The 17,005-nt window shown below is 42.6% G+C and overlaps 1 protein-coding gene across 1 annotated transcript in view; it reads left to right on the forward strand.

Moving 5' to 3' along the window:
• MED21 (mediator complex subunit 21) overlaps window positions 1-14,819 on the forward strand; it is a 79,457-nt gene extending 64,638 nt beyond the window's left edge. The window contains exon 4 of the mRNA XM_069228619.1: window positions 14,234-14,819. Coding sequence (XP_069084720.1) covers window positions 14,234-14,410 — 177 coding nt within the window. The 3' untranslated portion in view covers window positions 14,411-14,819. The remainder of the gene's footprint in view (window positions 1-14,233) is intronic.
• Window positions 14,820-17,005: the final 2,186 nt, after the last annotated feature.

Here is a 17,005-nt window from a genome sequence, read left to right on the forward strand (position 1 = left end):
CAGATTTTCTGTCTGGGCCTGAATCTATTTGACCTCATGGGTCAGAAACAGGTTATCTTCGTAAGCCACTGAAGTAGCTGTTCAGTCCCAGAAATTCCAGTTAGAGCTGCAGCTCATATTCCCCCCCACCCCCCCCCCCCACCCCCCCAGTGCTCACTCAGACTGCTGGCAATTAACACAGTGGCAAGCCGCCTCCCTACTGCATCTTTTCCAGGCAGCTCTCACTCCGGGAGTGTTTATGAAACAGGATTTAAAATGCAAACCGCTGTGTCTGATTGGTAACAACCGCCGAGTAAATTAATCGAAAACCTTGCATTGTCCTTAGCAAATATTACTAGCTATGTGATTCATTTCTTATTTCAAACATATGCTTCACTAGTTCGGTTGTCCCAGATTCCTTTGTTCCAAAATAACAAAAAATAGAAGCTGTGCTGCTCCCCCACACCTTCCTCTCCACCCCTTCCTACGTCTTGTCCTAAGCAAGCCCGCACCTGACTCCTGTATGAAACAAAGACCCCACCCCTCCAGGTCCTTGCTGCCTGTCAGTCCCTTCTGTGAAGTGCTCCACCCTTTTGGGAGGTCCATTCTACACACAGACCAAGTGTCGTTATCCCTTTTGACAGGGAGACCTGACCTAGTTGGGGAAATGTTCCTCCTACAGCTGATTGTACTTGAAGACCTTGAAACCAGGCAGTCGGCCACTGTGGTTCCAGGAAAGATTAGATATGAAGCAGGGCAGTTGGGTATGAGCCACTGGGCGTTTTGTGATGGAACTTCTATTATCTCTTTGGCTATCCATAATTACATTCTAACAGCAATGTGACAAATATTGAAACATAGGCAAGGAGTGTGGAAAATCAAAACCCAATGTTTGGTCTGATTTTCACTTACTAATTTATGTTCTTACTGCAAAATACAAGCTTGAATTATCACTCCCCCCCCCCCCCCCCCCCACCACCCCAAAAAATAGAAAAACAGCATTAAGGCCAATTTGTTACACTTTAAGATATAGGCTTCTGCAGCCTGTGCAAAAACATGGACTTCTACGCATGTTCAAGAATTCAAGCATGCAACAATAAATTAGTTTTGCTTGTAGAAGAGTTTCATTTATTTCAAACACCAGCTTGCAAGTCATTCTTTTTAGGTCTCTTCTACCAAACAGCACAAGCTCTCTTTGTGAAAAGACCTGTTGTCAGGTTACAGCCTACTGCACTAATTTACTCTTCAAGAGAGTGAAATTTTCTAGCTGTCTCCCTTATACACTTTTCTTCCCCTCTGCTTAGCTCTGATGCCGATGAACTTCTCTCTCGTGGTGTGTTCAGCCTTATTCTTCCACTGTTGATTTCTCGTCAGTGCTTTTCCTCAGTCCTAACTCCACGGTACACTCTCTCTCGCCTGTTTGATTTTCTGTCTGACCAAAACTCTCCCTTCGCACTCCACGCTGTTTTCTCTCTGTTTCGCCTGTGGCCTGACTTCCTGAGGTTTTGGGATACCATCATGTCTTCAAATTCAGGAAGTCCCTTTTAAGCCTAAAATCCAACACCTAGAAACTTCTCAAAATCATGGTTGTAGTGGTAGTTCATCTAAGTAATCCGGCATTTTAATCTATCTTTATTTGTCTGAACGTTTTGTAAGAGCAGACATTTTTGAAAGATCAAGACCGCTTCTCCAGTTTACCTTAATGGGCAAAATAAAGTATCAGATTAGGGATTGGTGGCAGGGGAAGAAGGGAAAAATGGGAGAGGAGCTGATAGAGGGGAGATAAGGGGCAGACAGAAACTTGGTAATGAAGGTTGAAGATTTTGAATGGTGGGAGGAGGAAGGGGAGTTGCAAAGGGAGGATAGAGCGGAAAAGGACAAGTATAGTAAGACATGGAAAACACAGTGGTTGGAGAGCTGGACCTGAGCACGCTCCAAACCTGGGAGAGGAGAAGTATATACAGTCATAGTAAGGTTGGAGCTTAATTGCCCAAGACAAAATCGGGGCCTGATCCACCAAGATAGATCTATAACGGGGTGGATCTTTAAAGCTTTTCGAAAAGCCAGGTTGTTCTGGGCTAGTCATAACTGTAGATGGAGAAATTTCGAAGAGATTGCAGAAGAACCAAAAACAGATTTCTTTAGAGTTAGGTATGTAGTTTGGTTGTCTCTAACCAAAGTGAGTTTTTGATCCTGAAAAGTCTGAAGCCTCCAGAGATGGTCAAACGGTCAGCTAAATATATTGATCCGCCAGTGTGAAGTGCTTTGAGTCAGTGGATTTTGAACTTTGTACATGCTTTTGAAGAAAGTCATTGCAAGTTTCTCAGAATAGGGATGATGTGTTTAGACTTATTGTGTTCTATAATTAAATGACCTGTGGAGAGAAGGATAACCTGGCGGGGGAAAAGAGGGCTGGCAGAAAAGCCTGAAAGAATGGTGTTATAGGCATTAAACCTAGAGATGGGTAATCGGGGCAAGGGCTGCAAACCTCAGCTGGCCATTGGAGAAGAGAATTTTATCCTCTTTCATATGTGAAGGTAATAGTTAGCAGATTAGACTAGCCAAATATAGTGTGGAATTTATCATGATTCCAAGCGATTTGACTGAATCCGAAGGTGAGGACACAGAGCCAAGACCAGAAATTAATTCTTTTGCTGATTAAATTTCAGGAAGTCAGCTGTAATCCACTCTGGTATGCTATACAGATTTGCAGCGCACACTATCACCCAGAAGAATTTCCTACTACTATCTACTACTCTTGTGGTTTCATCATGCTGCTCTTAACTGTATGCACATTCTGGATTGATGTACAGTTAAATGTTTAAGTGTTGTCTGTACGCTGATGGAGCTTTAATGCCGGAGTCTTCCAGAAGTAGACTGAGTGGGTAGACCTCCAGATTGGATAGTACAGAAGAGTGATTAGAGCTGCTGCAAGCTACTTGGGCAGAACTAGACGTACTGTTCCACAATTAGACTCATTATGGACAATGTAGGCCGAACAATTTGAACCAATTTATTAGTTTGTCTCTGAAGTCCATACTGATGTCCAACTGATTTTAGTAGAGTATCATGTACTATGTCAGAGGACCAGAAGGCAAGACTCTCCTTCGTGTAGTATGCAGTTAATATGGTCTAACATTTTTAATGTTGCAGTTTCAGTGCTGTGACCCTCTCTGAATCCAGATTAACAGGGTGACAAGGTATTAACATTAAGGTAATTTAATCATCTGAATGACAAAGTATTTCTCAATGGCATTGCCAGGATAGGTTAGATTAGAGCAGTAGTTGATTATGGAACCAGGGTCTCCTTAATGCTTTTTGAGGATGGGTGAGATTTGGCCTAGTTTCAGGCCACCGGGGACAATTCTTTGAAACAATGAGGCCTGCCAGTCGGGTGCAAATAGATGGAAATTGGCCTTCATTATGGCAGCTAGGAGAAGTAGGTTTAATGTTAGAGGCATTTTTCATTTGGAGTTCTAAGAAGTTGATCCCAATGTTGTTTCCTTTAGCGTTGTAGGACATAGGTAGAGATAATTATGCAGAAAGGGTTGCTTTTATTTGTGTGATTTTTCTTACAAAGGGGGCTAAGAATTATATATTTTGCTTGGGAGAATGTGATAGACTCTGACTTAGGCCAAATTGTATTTAAATTAATGTGGCTGAAAAGAGCTCATGTAGGATTATGTGAACCTTTTTGTTCATGAATGAGGGGTTATGTAGCCTTTTGAATTTTTTAATTTGGTGTTGGCAAGCTTTTCTAGGTTTGTTTTGGACCTGGTAAATTTGTCTTTTTTTTCCACTTCTTTTCCAAGTTTCTGATTTTCCTTTTGAATTTTGCAATCTTTCATTGAACCAGGGTTTGCTGGGGGGTCGTCTGGGAGTTTTCAGTTTTTCATTTTCCTTAAAGTTATAAATGGATTTAGCATAGAGCTCAAGCATTCAGTCAATATGAGCATTTGGATCCAGTGTATTGGGTCTGAGTATCAGTAGATGGTTGATGGATTCTTCAGACATGTTTAGAATGATGCACCCAGCTTTTATTTATGGGAAAGATTTCTTACTTTTCTGTGTCTGAAGGGAATGTAGGAAGAGAACTGGGATTAATCAGACCAATCAGCTTCTTCTTTTGGTGAATTAGGAGAAGCCTGCTCTTATTTCTAGCATGGCAATTAGTTTTCTAGGAGTAGTGTACAACATAGAAGCTGGAAAATATTTTTTGAGGAAGAGATTTTGCACTTTTCTCCAGAAATGCCCTTTATTCCATGAGAATCAGTTTGATTTAAAATGGTGCAGTCAGTGTTGGCATCCCAACTTCCCCCCTCTTTCATGAGTCTCTTCTGGACGGTCCTTCAATTGTACCTCATGTGGCCAGTGAGAAACAGGAACGGACAAGATTTTCATCACTCAGAGGGAGGAGGAATCCTTGCAGTGGTGTTTAACAGAGATAATGCGATGGACAAATCCCCTTTCCAATATTCTAAACCAGAATTGACAGTCCTTCCTGATGTGTCCATGCAAGGATGGAGAGCTCATTTGAGGACAAAATTATTTTTCCTTGCTATAAAAAAACACTGCATAATGTTATAATTCTGAGCAATCCGCCTCACCCTAAAACCTTTAAATCCTTGACCAACAACAGATCTAGCGACTACAAAATAGCATTGTTTTACATCAAGAAGCAAGGTTGAGCAGGTTTGAAACCTTGGTTTAGAGCAGCGCAAACTGTGACATGGTGTCGTGAAACGTGCCTTACCTAAAGTGCAGTACACACCCGGGAAATAAACATTAATGGCCGTTATGTGAGGACAATGGATGAGGTTTAAATCAATAGTATTATTTATCCAGAGCAAATGCAGCATTCCAGAAATAGTTGGAGTTTAGTGGTTGAATGCTGAAGATGTCCACTTTTGCATCCATGTTCTGCAGACTTAAGCTACTGAAGAATGTGCCACTGGTATTGATACTTGAAATTCTTTACATTTGTTTCTGCGTTGCACGTGTCTAGAGAGAGCTCTAATCTCCAAGGGTGTGCTTTAACAATCAGTGTTGGCTCCCAGTAGGGGGAATAAAAAAAAATCCTCTGCGCCGGGCACCAGGTGGGTGCGCCATACAGGAGCTGGCCTTTATTACGTACCAGCGAAGTACCTCTTTCATCATTCCCCCATCTGCTGCTTTGAGCTCAGGTTGCAAATCCATGCCCTCTAGTACTCTGGAAAAAAAGACCTAAACTTTTTAGACCAGCTTTTCACACTGCAAACGAAGGTCAATACTTGCTGGATATGCTGAACTCTGGACACAGATCCATTCTGTCAAGCTGGACACTTCTGCCATGCCCTAACATGAGACTCCTGATAAACCAACACCAAAACATACTGGGAAGCGTCCAAACACACAGCAAGTCAAAGTAAAACTGCCGCTAGCTAATAAAGTGGGTAATGGGATGATCTGGTTCACACTCTGGCTGTTCTACAGCTGCTTCCAGTGTGCTCTGTGAAATAAGGTAAAAGAGGGCGCCATGATCGAAGAGAGTCAGGCAGAAGACCAAGATCCAAAGTACCACCAGCAGTGGCTACCCTGGTGTGTCCAGGTGCTAGTTGTGGTGCTGGTTGTGTTGGTAGCTTTGAGCACTATATTGGTAAAAGTTTTAAAGAGACCTGTCAAAACAGCAGTCTGCAAGGGGGGTACTTGGGGACAAGTCTGGCAAAACTCAATGTCGGGTATGACTTGTGGAGGCTCTTAGACCAAGAGGACACAGGCAGAAGTTGTGTACCTGGGCTGGGGGCTTGGATGCGGTGATGCTGGGTGGCCGGCAAGAGTTGGAGGCTCCCTCGGTTCTCGGTCAACCTTTAGAAAGGAAAAAAAACAAAATAGCTGGGTCACTGTGGATGTGGAGCTCATCTGTCTTGAAGTCCCTCAATGTACAGGTACGCTTTGGTGGTGGTGGTGTCCAGAATAGACACAAACAAGACTTGGTGGGTGCTAATACCCCATTGGTCAGGGTGCTGGTGCAGGGGGGGCTCCTTGAGGGTCTGACGTCTCGGAATTCGCCAGAGAAATGGGGTTGACCTCCTGTCGTGCTGCTCCCTCTGTGTGCCCAATGGGTAGATGTGGTCGGTGCCTGCAGATGCAGGGGGATGGCTCCTCCACCCCAAGGGAGATGCTGCCTATTTTTTTAAGACAGTCCTCCACAGATTTGGGAGGATGCATAGCTTTTGGACATGTCGGGTAGGTGCAACGGTTGAGGTTCCAGCAGCAGGGCAGGGTTTGGCACCACGTAGTAGTCCTCTGTTCTCACGGTGACTGTTCTTTTGTCTATCTTCAGTTCCCAGTAGACAAATCTGAAGTCTTGGTATCAGTGGTGCCCCTAAATAATGAATTTAGGGGTGTTCAGGGGAATGTAGGGTAGTAGCCAATGGGCTACTTACCCATGTGATGACTACAGCCCGTATATGAGCACTTCCTGTGTCGAGTGGGCATATTCCAGACCCAGAGTTCCTAGTTTCCCCAAAAACAAGATGGTGGAACCCTTCTTTGAGTTTCCACTTCAAGGGGTGTGACTTGCCTAGAAATGAAACACCCCCTGTATAACTAATTTCCGGTCTGCTATGGTGCCACATGGGCCTCTGGGCAGGGGGTGGCTTACCCCAGGACTGGAAGAAGCCAGGGCGCAAATCAAAGGAGCCAAGGGCTTTGAACTCTCTGGCTCTGATATGCTAGGCATTGTTTCTGGCCTCAGAGAGTGCAGGCAATCATCTGCGGGGGTCAGAACTTTTTCTGGTGGCAGGCTGGTCGGGACCAGTAAGCCAGCACACTAAAAGACTGTTTTTAGGGGGCACCGCTAAGGTGCCCTCTCGGTTTATGTCATAAGAAATCTGGTACTGGCATCAGTAGAGATTTAGTATGATGAGGTATTTGATACCAAATACCATTAGTGTCAGTGCAGCCATCATTTAGCTGGGTAACTCGTAATGCCACTACATGTCAAGAAGGCTGCCTGTTCCCTTGCAATATTCAGCAATGAATCTAGATATCATTGGAGCCTGTCTGCTCATGCATATGAGCACTCAAATGAGTATAAATCTCCCTGCCTTAGGGCTTTAAGGCCTGCTGTAGAGGTAACTTACATATAGCACATGCAGTGGTAGAGGGCATTACACACAGGGTGTGTGCAATGTGTTTTTCAAATGGTTTGCACCATTTCACACAACCTGCGATGGCAGCCTGCATGTGTTTGACTGTGGATCTCTTAGGGTGGCATAATACATGCTGCAGCCTTTAGGGACCCTCTTTAGTACCCATACCATGGGTTCCAGCGGTACCATTTACCCGGGACTTACAAGGGTGTTAAAGTCCTTGCCAATTGGCTTACAATTACACATTTGGCACTTTTTGGGTAAGCAACTCTGTTAGTGGAGCCTGGTTAGCAGCAGTGGCATAACAAAGGCCCCCCGCAGTCTTTGCGGTGCATTGGACAAGCTCCAGCGGGGCCCTCAGCAGAGTCCACTGTTCTGACTAGGTCCAGGAGGGAGTTCTCCCCCACCCCAAGTACATTGCAGGGAGTCCCCCTTAAGTTTCATTACACTACTGGTTAGCAGGGTCCCAATGCACTGTTGAAAACTAGCATTCAGCAGTTCAAGAGGGGGGCAAACGTGTGGGGGGGGGGGGCAACTGCAAAGAGCCTCGTTTTCCTACAGGTTACACCAGTACAAGCTACAAAAATACAAGCTAAAAGGGGGCTGTGATGCACACAATACCTCAGTTGAGATAATGTGTCTTAGATTTCTCCCATCAAGAGCTATCAACAGAGGTGACGATGATCTGGTGACCAGTGACTCCTCAGGATAGTGACGCTCTGGTGGATGATGATTTGATTGATTGCAGAGAGTCAATCCATTGATGAGAGGCAGCTTAGTATTGACTCTAATGCAGTTCAATGAAATATTTGCATTAATTCAGGAAATGGAAGTTTCTCAAAATGTTGCCATGCCTTCTGGGTTCAAGGATTGTTGTACAATAAAAAAAAAAAGTCATATGTATACATTTGCTTATTAGTAGTTTCTTTGTTGCTTTGTTCCCAGCTTTGTTTTCCTGGAAAGGGGAGAATGTTATACTATGTATCTTGCATTTATTTGTAAAGTGCTTGTTTTTTTTTTTTTTTTTAATATATATATATTTGTTCCACAGCATGTGTAGCCGCAGATACACATGCTATGCATATCCCTTCCGACATCTAGTGTTGGGCTCAGAGTGTTAAAAGTTGTTTTTCTTCGAAGAACTCTTTTCGAAGTCATGGGATCGAGTGACTCCTCCTCTTGGTTCCATTGCGCATCGACTCCATTGTTAGATTGTTTTCTTTCTGTGGTTGGGTTCGGACGTGTTTCCTCTTGATCCGAGATTTCGATTCGAAAACCTCAGAAAACCTTCTTATTCGTCTGTATTGTTTCGATCTCATTTCCCATCTAGTATCGAACCGGTAGTACCATCAGAACCTTCTTTCTCACCCTTCGGGGCGAGTGCGCCCAACTCGGGCCTATCGCGTGGAAAGCCTGATGGATTGGACTCATTCCGATTCTGCCCTCGGTGCCACGCGAAGTACTCCTATACAGATCAGCACTTGTTTGTAATTTGTGCCTTTCTCCAGACCATCGGGAGGAAGATTGTGAGGAGTGTCGATCATTTTGATCAAAGAAGACCCTCCGAGATCGGAGAGCTAGAAGACTCGAAATGGCGTCAAAAAGCAGTGAACATCTCAACGTCGCTGAAGAAGAGCAGGCGCAGTCAGCAGTCTCCATTCAAGAGACAGATTTTGAACAAGTTTGAAGACGGCAGGCCCATCACAGCTGGACAGTATGTGAGTACATCTACCCTTACACCCCTGCACAAAAGATATTTAAAGGTCTTGGGTACACCACTGCCGGAAGGCCATGGTTCGGCCCGGAAAAAGACTGTTGGCGACCGTCCTTCGGGGTCAGTGCCGAAAAAGGTCACTCCTCTGTCGACTTCAGAGTCGAGTAAATCTATTAAAGGCTCCATTTTGGACTCCAGTAAAAAAGCCCATTCTTTGGAGCCGAAAATTAGTCAATCTGCTTTGGAGTCGAGACCTTCCACTACCTTTTCGCGACCGGGGGAAAAAAAAAAAAACAATTTGGAGCCGAAAAAATCCACATATACAGAGGAACAAGGACTTTAAAAAAAAATTGAGAAAATCCAATAAGATCTCTGAGGAAGAGCCTGACATTGAGCCAATTTTACAAATCATGGATGAGAGACAATCCGGAATACACATCCATAAAGAGACAGGAAGAATTGTCACTGCACCTCCTTTTAAAAACAAAAAGAAAGCTAGCTTTCCAAGAGGAACTGGACTCTGTACAGCCACCAGCAAAGGTGCAAAAACAAAAGCCAATACCTCTTCATACTTCTCCTCCTCATTCTCCACAATTATCTGTCTCACCTCACAACAGCCAACCACCAATGCCTTCCCCAACACATTCGTTATTTTCACAAGGAGATACGGCAGACCCATGGGGTCTTTATGACCCTGATCCCATCCCAGATAATGACCCATATACTTACCCATCAAAACCTTCTCCACCAGAAGATACCACTGCATACAACCAAATCATATCCAGGGCAGCAGCTTATCATGGGGTAACCATGTATTCAGAGCCACTGGAAGAAAATTTCTTGTTTAATACACTATCTTCTACACATTCCAAGTACCAGTGTCTCACAATTTTACCAGGCATGGTTAAACACGCGGACCAAATTTTTAGCGAGCCTGTAAAATCTAGGATATTATACAGCATCTTCCAAAAGGGCACCAGAAGAGGGCACAGCAAGTAGTAGAAGAGGGGCAAGCGATTAGCAATAATCAAATAAGATCTGCCCTTGATGCTGCTGATACAGCTGCAAGGAGCATAAACACTGCCATCACAATCAAAAGACATGCATGACTGCGCTCCTCTGCTTTTAAACCAGAAATTCGACAGGTAGTACTTAATATGCCTTTTGATAAAAAGCACCGCTTTGGCCCAGAAGTGGACACCACTATTAAAAAACTGAGGAAGGACTCAGATACTGCGAAAGCAATGGGCGCTTTGTACACCACCCCATATAGAGGTTCATTTCGCAGGCCACAGTTTCGAGGAGGTTTTAAACCACGATCCTCAGAGGCTTCCACCTCCCAAACAAAGCAACCACAACAAACCCAGTATCAACGAGGTGGGTTTAGAGGATCCTATAGAGGTCAATACTTCAGGAATAGAGGTAAATTCCAAACCTCTAAATAAACAACAACACAACCTAAACAGTGACTTCCTTCCCTCCTTTCCACTCAACACATCTCCTGTGGGGGGAAGACTGCAGCAGTTCCACTCTCATTAGCAAATTATCACCACAGACAACTGGGTATTATCAATTATCTGCAATAGCTATTGCCTAGAATTGATATCCACCCCTCCAAACATTCCACCAAGATACCACAAGTTGTCCCCTGAACATACAGTTCTGTTACAACAAGAGGTACAATCTCTACTGTTCAAACAAGCAATAGAATTAGTTCCACAGTCCCAAAAAGGAACAGGAGTATACTCACTATACTTCCTAATTCCCAAAAAGATGGCACCCTCAGACCCATATTAGACCGCAGGCCCCTCAATCTATACATCTTGTCAGAGCATTTTCACATGGTAACTCTGCAAGATGTTATTCCACTACTGCAAAAACAAGACTTTATGACTGCTCTAGACCTCAAGGATGCGTATTTCCACATACCCATCCACCCAGCACACAGAAAATACCTCAGGTTTGTCATAACAGGAAAACACTACCAGTTCAAAGTGTTGCCATTTGGCATAACAGCTCCAAGGGTGTTCACAAAGTGTCCAGCAGTAGTAGCGGCATACTTAAGAAGACAACACATCCATGTCTTTCCATATCTAGACGATTGGCTAATAAAATCAAGCAATCTTACACAATGCTAAAAACATTCTTGTTATGTGATAGAAACTCTGCACACACTAGGTTTTTCTATAAACTACCAAAAGTCACACCTTCAACCAGCGCAAGTACAACCGTACCTAGGTGCTATCCTAAATTCTCAACTAGCTCTAGCGTATCCAAATATACAAAGGATACAAGCTTTCCAAAATCTAATACCACTCATACAGCTAAATCAACAATACACTGTAAGATTTATCATGAAGATTCTAGGAATGATGGCATCTTGCATAGCAATAGCCCCACTTGCAAGATTAAACATGAGGCCCTTACAACAGTGCCTTGCACAACAAAGGTCACAAGCACACGGTTAACTTCAAGATCTAATGTTGATGGACCGCCAAACACATATGTCCCTTCAATGGTGGAATCGCAGCAATTTAATAAAGGGGCGGTCGTTTCAAGACCCTGTGCCTTAGACCATAATTACAATAGGATGCATCAGTGATTGGTTGGGGAGCTCCCCTAAACAATCAGACCATTCAAGGGCAATGGGATGTCAAACAAACAGCTACACATAAATCACTTAGAATTATTAGCTGTGTTCCTTGCCTTAAAAGCATTCCAACCTCTTCTCAAACAGAAGAATGTTCTCATAAAAACTAACAACATGACAACCATGTATTATCTCAACATACAGGGAGGGACACATTCATCTCAGCTGTCCCTTCTAGCCCAAACAATTTGGAAATAGGCAATTCACAATCAAATTCATCTACTAGCACAATACATTCCAGGAATAGACAATCATTTGGCAGATCTTCTCAGCAGAAATCACCAACAGACACACGAATGGGAGATTCAATCCCAAGTACTTCAAAAGTACTTTCAAAAGTGGGGAACAGCAGACATAGATCTATTTGCAACAATCGAAAAAGCAAAATGCCAAAACTTCGCTTCCAGACACCCACATCCCCTATCCAAGAGCAATGCTCTATGGATCAATTGGTCAGGGATATTTGCTTACGCTTTTCCCCCCTCCCACTCCTTCCATTTCTAGTCAACAAATTACGTCAAACATAATTCAACATGATACTAATAGCACCAAAATGGGCACGCCAGCCTTGGTACACAACACTATAAGACCTATCTGTAGTACCTCACTCCAAACTCCCCAACAGACCAGATTTGTTAACACAAAACAAAGGTCAAATCAGGCATCCAAACCCCAATGGTCTAAATCTAGCAATTTGGCTCCTGAAGTCATAGAATTTGGTTACTTAAATCTTCCAGCAGAATGTATGGAAGTAATTAAACAAGCATGAAAACCTACTACTAGACAGTGCTACGCAAACAAGTGGAAAATATTTGCCTACTATCGTCAATCTAAGACCATAGATCCACTTACAGCATCTATACAAGATATTGTATGCTATTTACTTCATTTACAGAAATCAAATTTGGCTTTTTCATCCATAAAAATACACCTTACTGCAACATCTACAAACTTACAAAATATTCAGCATACTTCTCTATTTAGAGTTCCTGTTATGAAAGCCTTCATGGAAGGATTGAAACACATCATTCCACCCAGAACACCACCTGTTCCATCATGGAAATTAAATATTGTACTTACCAGACTCATGGGACCACCTTTTGAACCCATGCACTCTTGCCAAATTCAATTTTTAACATGGAAGGTTGCCTTCCTTGTAGCTATTACTTCTTTAAGAAGAGTTAGTGAAATACAAGCATTCACTCTTTAAGAACCTTTTTTCCAAGTGCACAAATATAAGGTTGTATTAAGAAGAAATCCAAAATTTCTACCAAAAGTAGTATCTCCTTTTCACATCAAACAGTGGAATTGCCAGTCTTCTTTCCACAGAAAGAGCTCTTCATACCCTAGATCTCAAAAGAGCTCTTATGTACTACATAGACAGAACTAAAGATTTTAGAAAAACAAAATAACTTTTTGTTGCTTTCCAACAACCACATACAGGCAATCCTATATCAAAACAAGGAATAGCAAGATGGATTGTTAGATGTATACAAACATGTTAAATCAAAGCAAAAAGACAACTTTTGATCACTCCTAAAGCACATTCTACAAGAAAGAAGGTTGTAACAATGGCTTTTTTAGGAAGCATACCAATGGTTGACATATGTAAAGCAGCTACATGGTCAACCCCTCATACATTTACAAAACACTACTGTGTTGATATATTCTCACAGCAACAAGCCACTGTAGGCCAAGCTGTCTTAAAGACATTATTCCAAACAACTTCAACTCCTAGAGGCTAGCCACCGCTTTTTGGGAGGACTAACTGCTTTGTAGTCTATGCATAGCATGTGTATCTGCAGCTACACATGCCATTGAAGTGAAAATGTCACTTACCCAGTGTACATCTGTTTGTGGTATGTAGTGCTGCAGATTCACATGCACCCTCCCTCCTCCCCGGAAGCCTGTAGTCGTTTAAGTTGCTAATATTTGTACATATGTATATACATTTACATTTGCATGGACATCTCTTTTATTTTCTATACTCTATCACTCCTTTCTTCACCCTTTGAGGGAAAACAATCTAACAATGGAGTCAAAGCCCACGCGCAGTGGAACCGAGAGAAGGAGTCACTCGATCCCGTGACTCCGAAAAGATGACTTCAAAGAAAAACAACTTGTAACACTCTGAGCCCAACACTCGTTGTAGGAAGGGATATGCATAGTATGTGAGTCTGCAGCACTACATGCCACGAACAGATGTACACTGTTTTCCATATATTCTTTATTGCGTTTAATAGCCGTTAAGGAACAAGACCTCACTTTGTTCCTCTTTAGCGTGTTTATGTTTGAGTTGTGATTCTGGGCCCTGCTGCCTTGGCGAACTTTGAGCTAGACGTGGCTGGGCCATTGATGCAGGAGGCTGTCTAGATGTGGGCTCCTCTACTGATAGTTGCTGGAAGCAACATAAAGCTGTTTACTTACCTTTGCCTGTGCAGCCGCTTTCGTAACACTTTCCCATCGCGCTGGAGATGTTTTCTAGCTGTGCGATTTAGGTTATTGATCGTGTCGTGGGGCTCAGAGGGGAATGAAGACTGTGACCACAGATCTCCGCTGTCTTTATGCCTTCTGCTGCTAGCTAAACTTTAAAGATGTGCAGAACTGTTGCTATACATTGAGCCGCAATTCGTTATTTTCAACGATACATTTGTCCTGTATATCGGTCCAGGTTGAACAAGCAGGGAGTCTCTTGCTGAAATGCCTTTCAACAAATAATTGTTAATGCATTATTTCCATCTGTTATATTTGTCGTAGGCAGCAAGCTTGTACCAGCTCGAGGAAGAGAACCACGAGGCAGCTTCGCGCCTGGAGGAGGTGGTTTATCGCGGTGACATGCTGCTAGAAAAGATACAGAGTGCTCTGGCCGATATCGCACAGTCACAGTTGAAAACACGAAGTGGAATACAGACGCAGCCTGTTCCCGAGTCATAGCAGCAGGGGGCAGCACCGGACTGTAAAACTCAACCTAACGCTAATAATTGTTTACGGATCTAGATTGTAGGTCAAAGAAATGCCCCTACCAACAGCAGGAAGTAATTGTGTCCCAAATCGGCAATTGTTCTTCTTCCAAGCTAATGCGTAAGGTGTGCTGGCATATCCTTGCCTGTGGTCAGTTTTGATCTGTTTTTGGATATTATAATGAACGGGAATTAATACGTCTTTGCTCTTGAGTGTGTTTATTTTTTTCTCTTCGATCTTTCATTTATCCCTTTAAAGTCGGTCTCAACAGGTCATCTTCAATAGACTTTGAAATATTAAAGTGTTCGCTTGCTTAGTGTTCCTTGTAAATTTATAAAGACGGATTTCATTCTAAAAATAAAATTTCAATTGTATAGTTTCACCTTTTGCCTACCCTTTTAACCCCTTAAGCGCTGAGGTAATGAATCTTTCCACACGCGGTGTACTTTTCTTTTGTTTGGGGCAATTCATGCTTAAGCCTTCATAATGTTTTTACCCTCAGAAGTTATCCATGCCACATCTGTGTCCTTTTTTTTTTTTTTTTTTTTTTGTCGAGCACGCAAGCCCTCTGGCCTGTTGTAATCTATCTGTGGGCTTTTAACCACGCCCACCGTACGCCCATCACTATCACTTGTTCATGGGCTTTCCTTTCAAAAACTCTGTTATTATTGCTAAATGCTTTGTTTGTCCCTCCTTGCGTCCGTTTTGTTACCGCCTTGGCCATTGACCCTGTTACATGGATAATTGCACGTCTGACGTTTGACTGTGAGAGAACTTCTTTTTCCTTTTGTATCTCTCCTTAGCGCTCATGTCGGCCGTGGCGCTTTGAATCGGCTTGCTTATGTCAACTGTTTTACTTTTCATTTTCAGTGGCAAAAGTCCAGTGAGGAATATACAACACTAATAGCTCTGACTCGAGCAAATGCGAGACCCATTGCATTGCAAATGCTTGTTTTGTCTGGTTTTAGTCAAGATCATTCGATTGTACCAAAATATATTTTCATAATCATGCGGACTTTCAGCCAGCTCTCTTTCTCTATCAATATGTTCCTCACATTTTTGGTATATCCAAAACAGCGTGGAGCACAGGTGTAGGCCACTTAGCAACTTGCTTACCTCTCTGTGAACAAATTAATTATACCCTTGCACAATGTGCACATACACACAAAATTAGTCCAATTGTACAGTTTCACAAAATACTTTGCTTGTCCTTCAGCACTCTACGGAAATGCCAGGTGCGTTCTTGCTCTCTCCCCAACGTGCTGATTCCTCCTCCCCTTTTCTCCACCCTGCTATTGTGTTGCTTCCCCACCCCCTCGTAACTCACCTGTTGCTTCCCACCCCTTTACTACTTTAAAAAAAAAAAAAATTACCCTCACCAACCCTGCTTCTCCCCTTCTCAATTGCTTCCCATCCCAGATGTTTTTTATTATTATTATTTTTTTCTTGGTTTTGGGCTCCCAGCAGAAATTGTCAGTTCGCATCTTTTACAGAGGAGTTGTTTTTTATACAGAGGCTTCTGGGATATTGCATAGAAAGCAGGATTGAAATCTGTGCTATCCATTTAATATGAAGTAGCCCAAAAGCCAACATAGGATTAACTGAGAGTTTAGTTGCTTTTTCACTGACAAGGTAGTGAGCAACCAGCGCCTTATGCACACTATAGTTTGTCACCCTTGTATGTACTGACATTTAAAGATGGCACCTTCATTTATAAGAATTGAAGTTCTGTAGTTATTCAGACTCTTTTCCAGGTGTATGCTTTCACTACAAAATGGATCATTGAGGTCTTCTGTAAGGAAGTTTTGCTGCAGAACAAAAGAGCAATGGCGAGTAATGTGACCAACACAAACCAGTTCAGACTAGGACTAAAAATAGGGCTGGGGACCAAAATAAAAGTGACCCACATTAGCGATTCAGACCGGGCACAAGTCCTAAAAGAAGAAATGGGGACTAACCAAGTTAGGCAGTAAGCAAGTGACATCATGGCGCATGACATCACTATGTGTTATATCCCATGTGACATCACAAGAATTGACATTAGGTCTTAACACCTCATGTTTATGTTTATTAGTTCAATCATAAATATATTTGAACACATTACAAGATTTAATAAGTGAGATTTTGAATCGAGGTTGTGCCAAAAAAAGAACACAACCCCAATACAAAATCTGTTCTGCTTAAATGGTTGCAAAGTCTGCATTTCAAAGTACTTTATGCTGTTAAGGCACCTGCTACAGAGATATTTGTGTACCCTGTAAAGCTCAGGGAATAATAATAATAATGTTGGTAAGATAACTCTGGAGGTTAACACATTTTCTGGAGAGATCTGTGTTTTGTCTAGTCCAAATTTTGAATCGTAGTCCCAAAGAGGGTTACTGTGCCTCCCTCAAAGTACATCATGTAGCATCGGATGACTGATTTTATTATGTAGATGAGTAAGTTAGTTAACTGCTTTTAACAGAAAGAACCGTTCCTTTTGTTACTTGCTTCTCAAATATTGTAATCTTTCTTGTTAGACCTGGCGTCCTTGGGGTGGTTTCCCCTAACCTTTTCCTTCAGACCTCC

The sequence above is a fragment of the Pleurodeles waltl genome, chromosome 4_1 (genome assembly GCF_031143425.1).
Source record: "Pleurodeles waltl isolate 20211129_DDA chromosome 4_1, aPleWal1.hap1.20221129, whole genome shotgun sequence".
NCBI lineage: Eukaryota > Metazoa > Chordata > Amphibia > Caudata > Salamandridae > Pleurodeles > Pleurodeles waltl.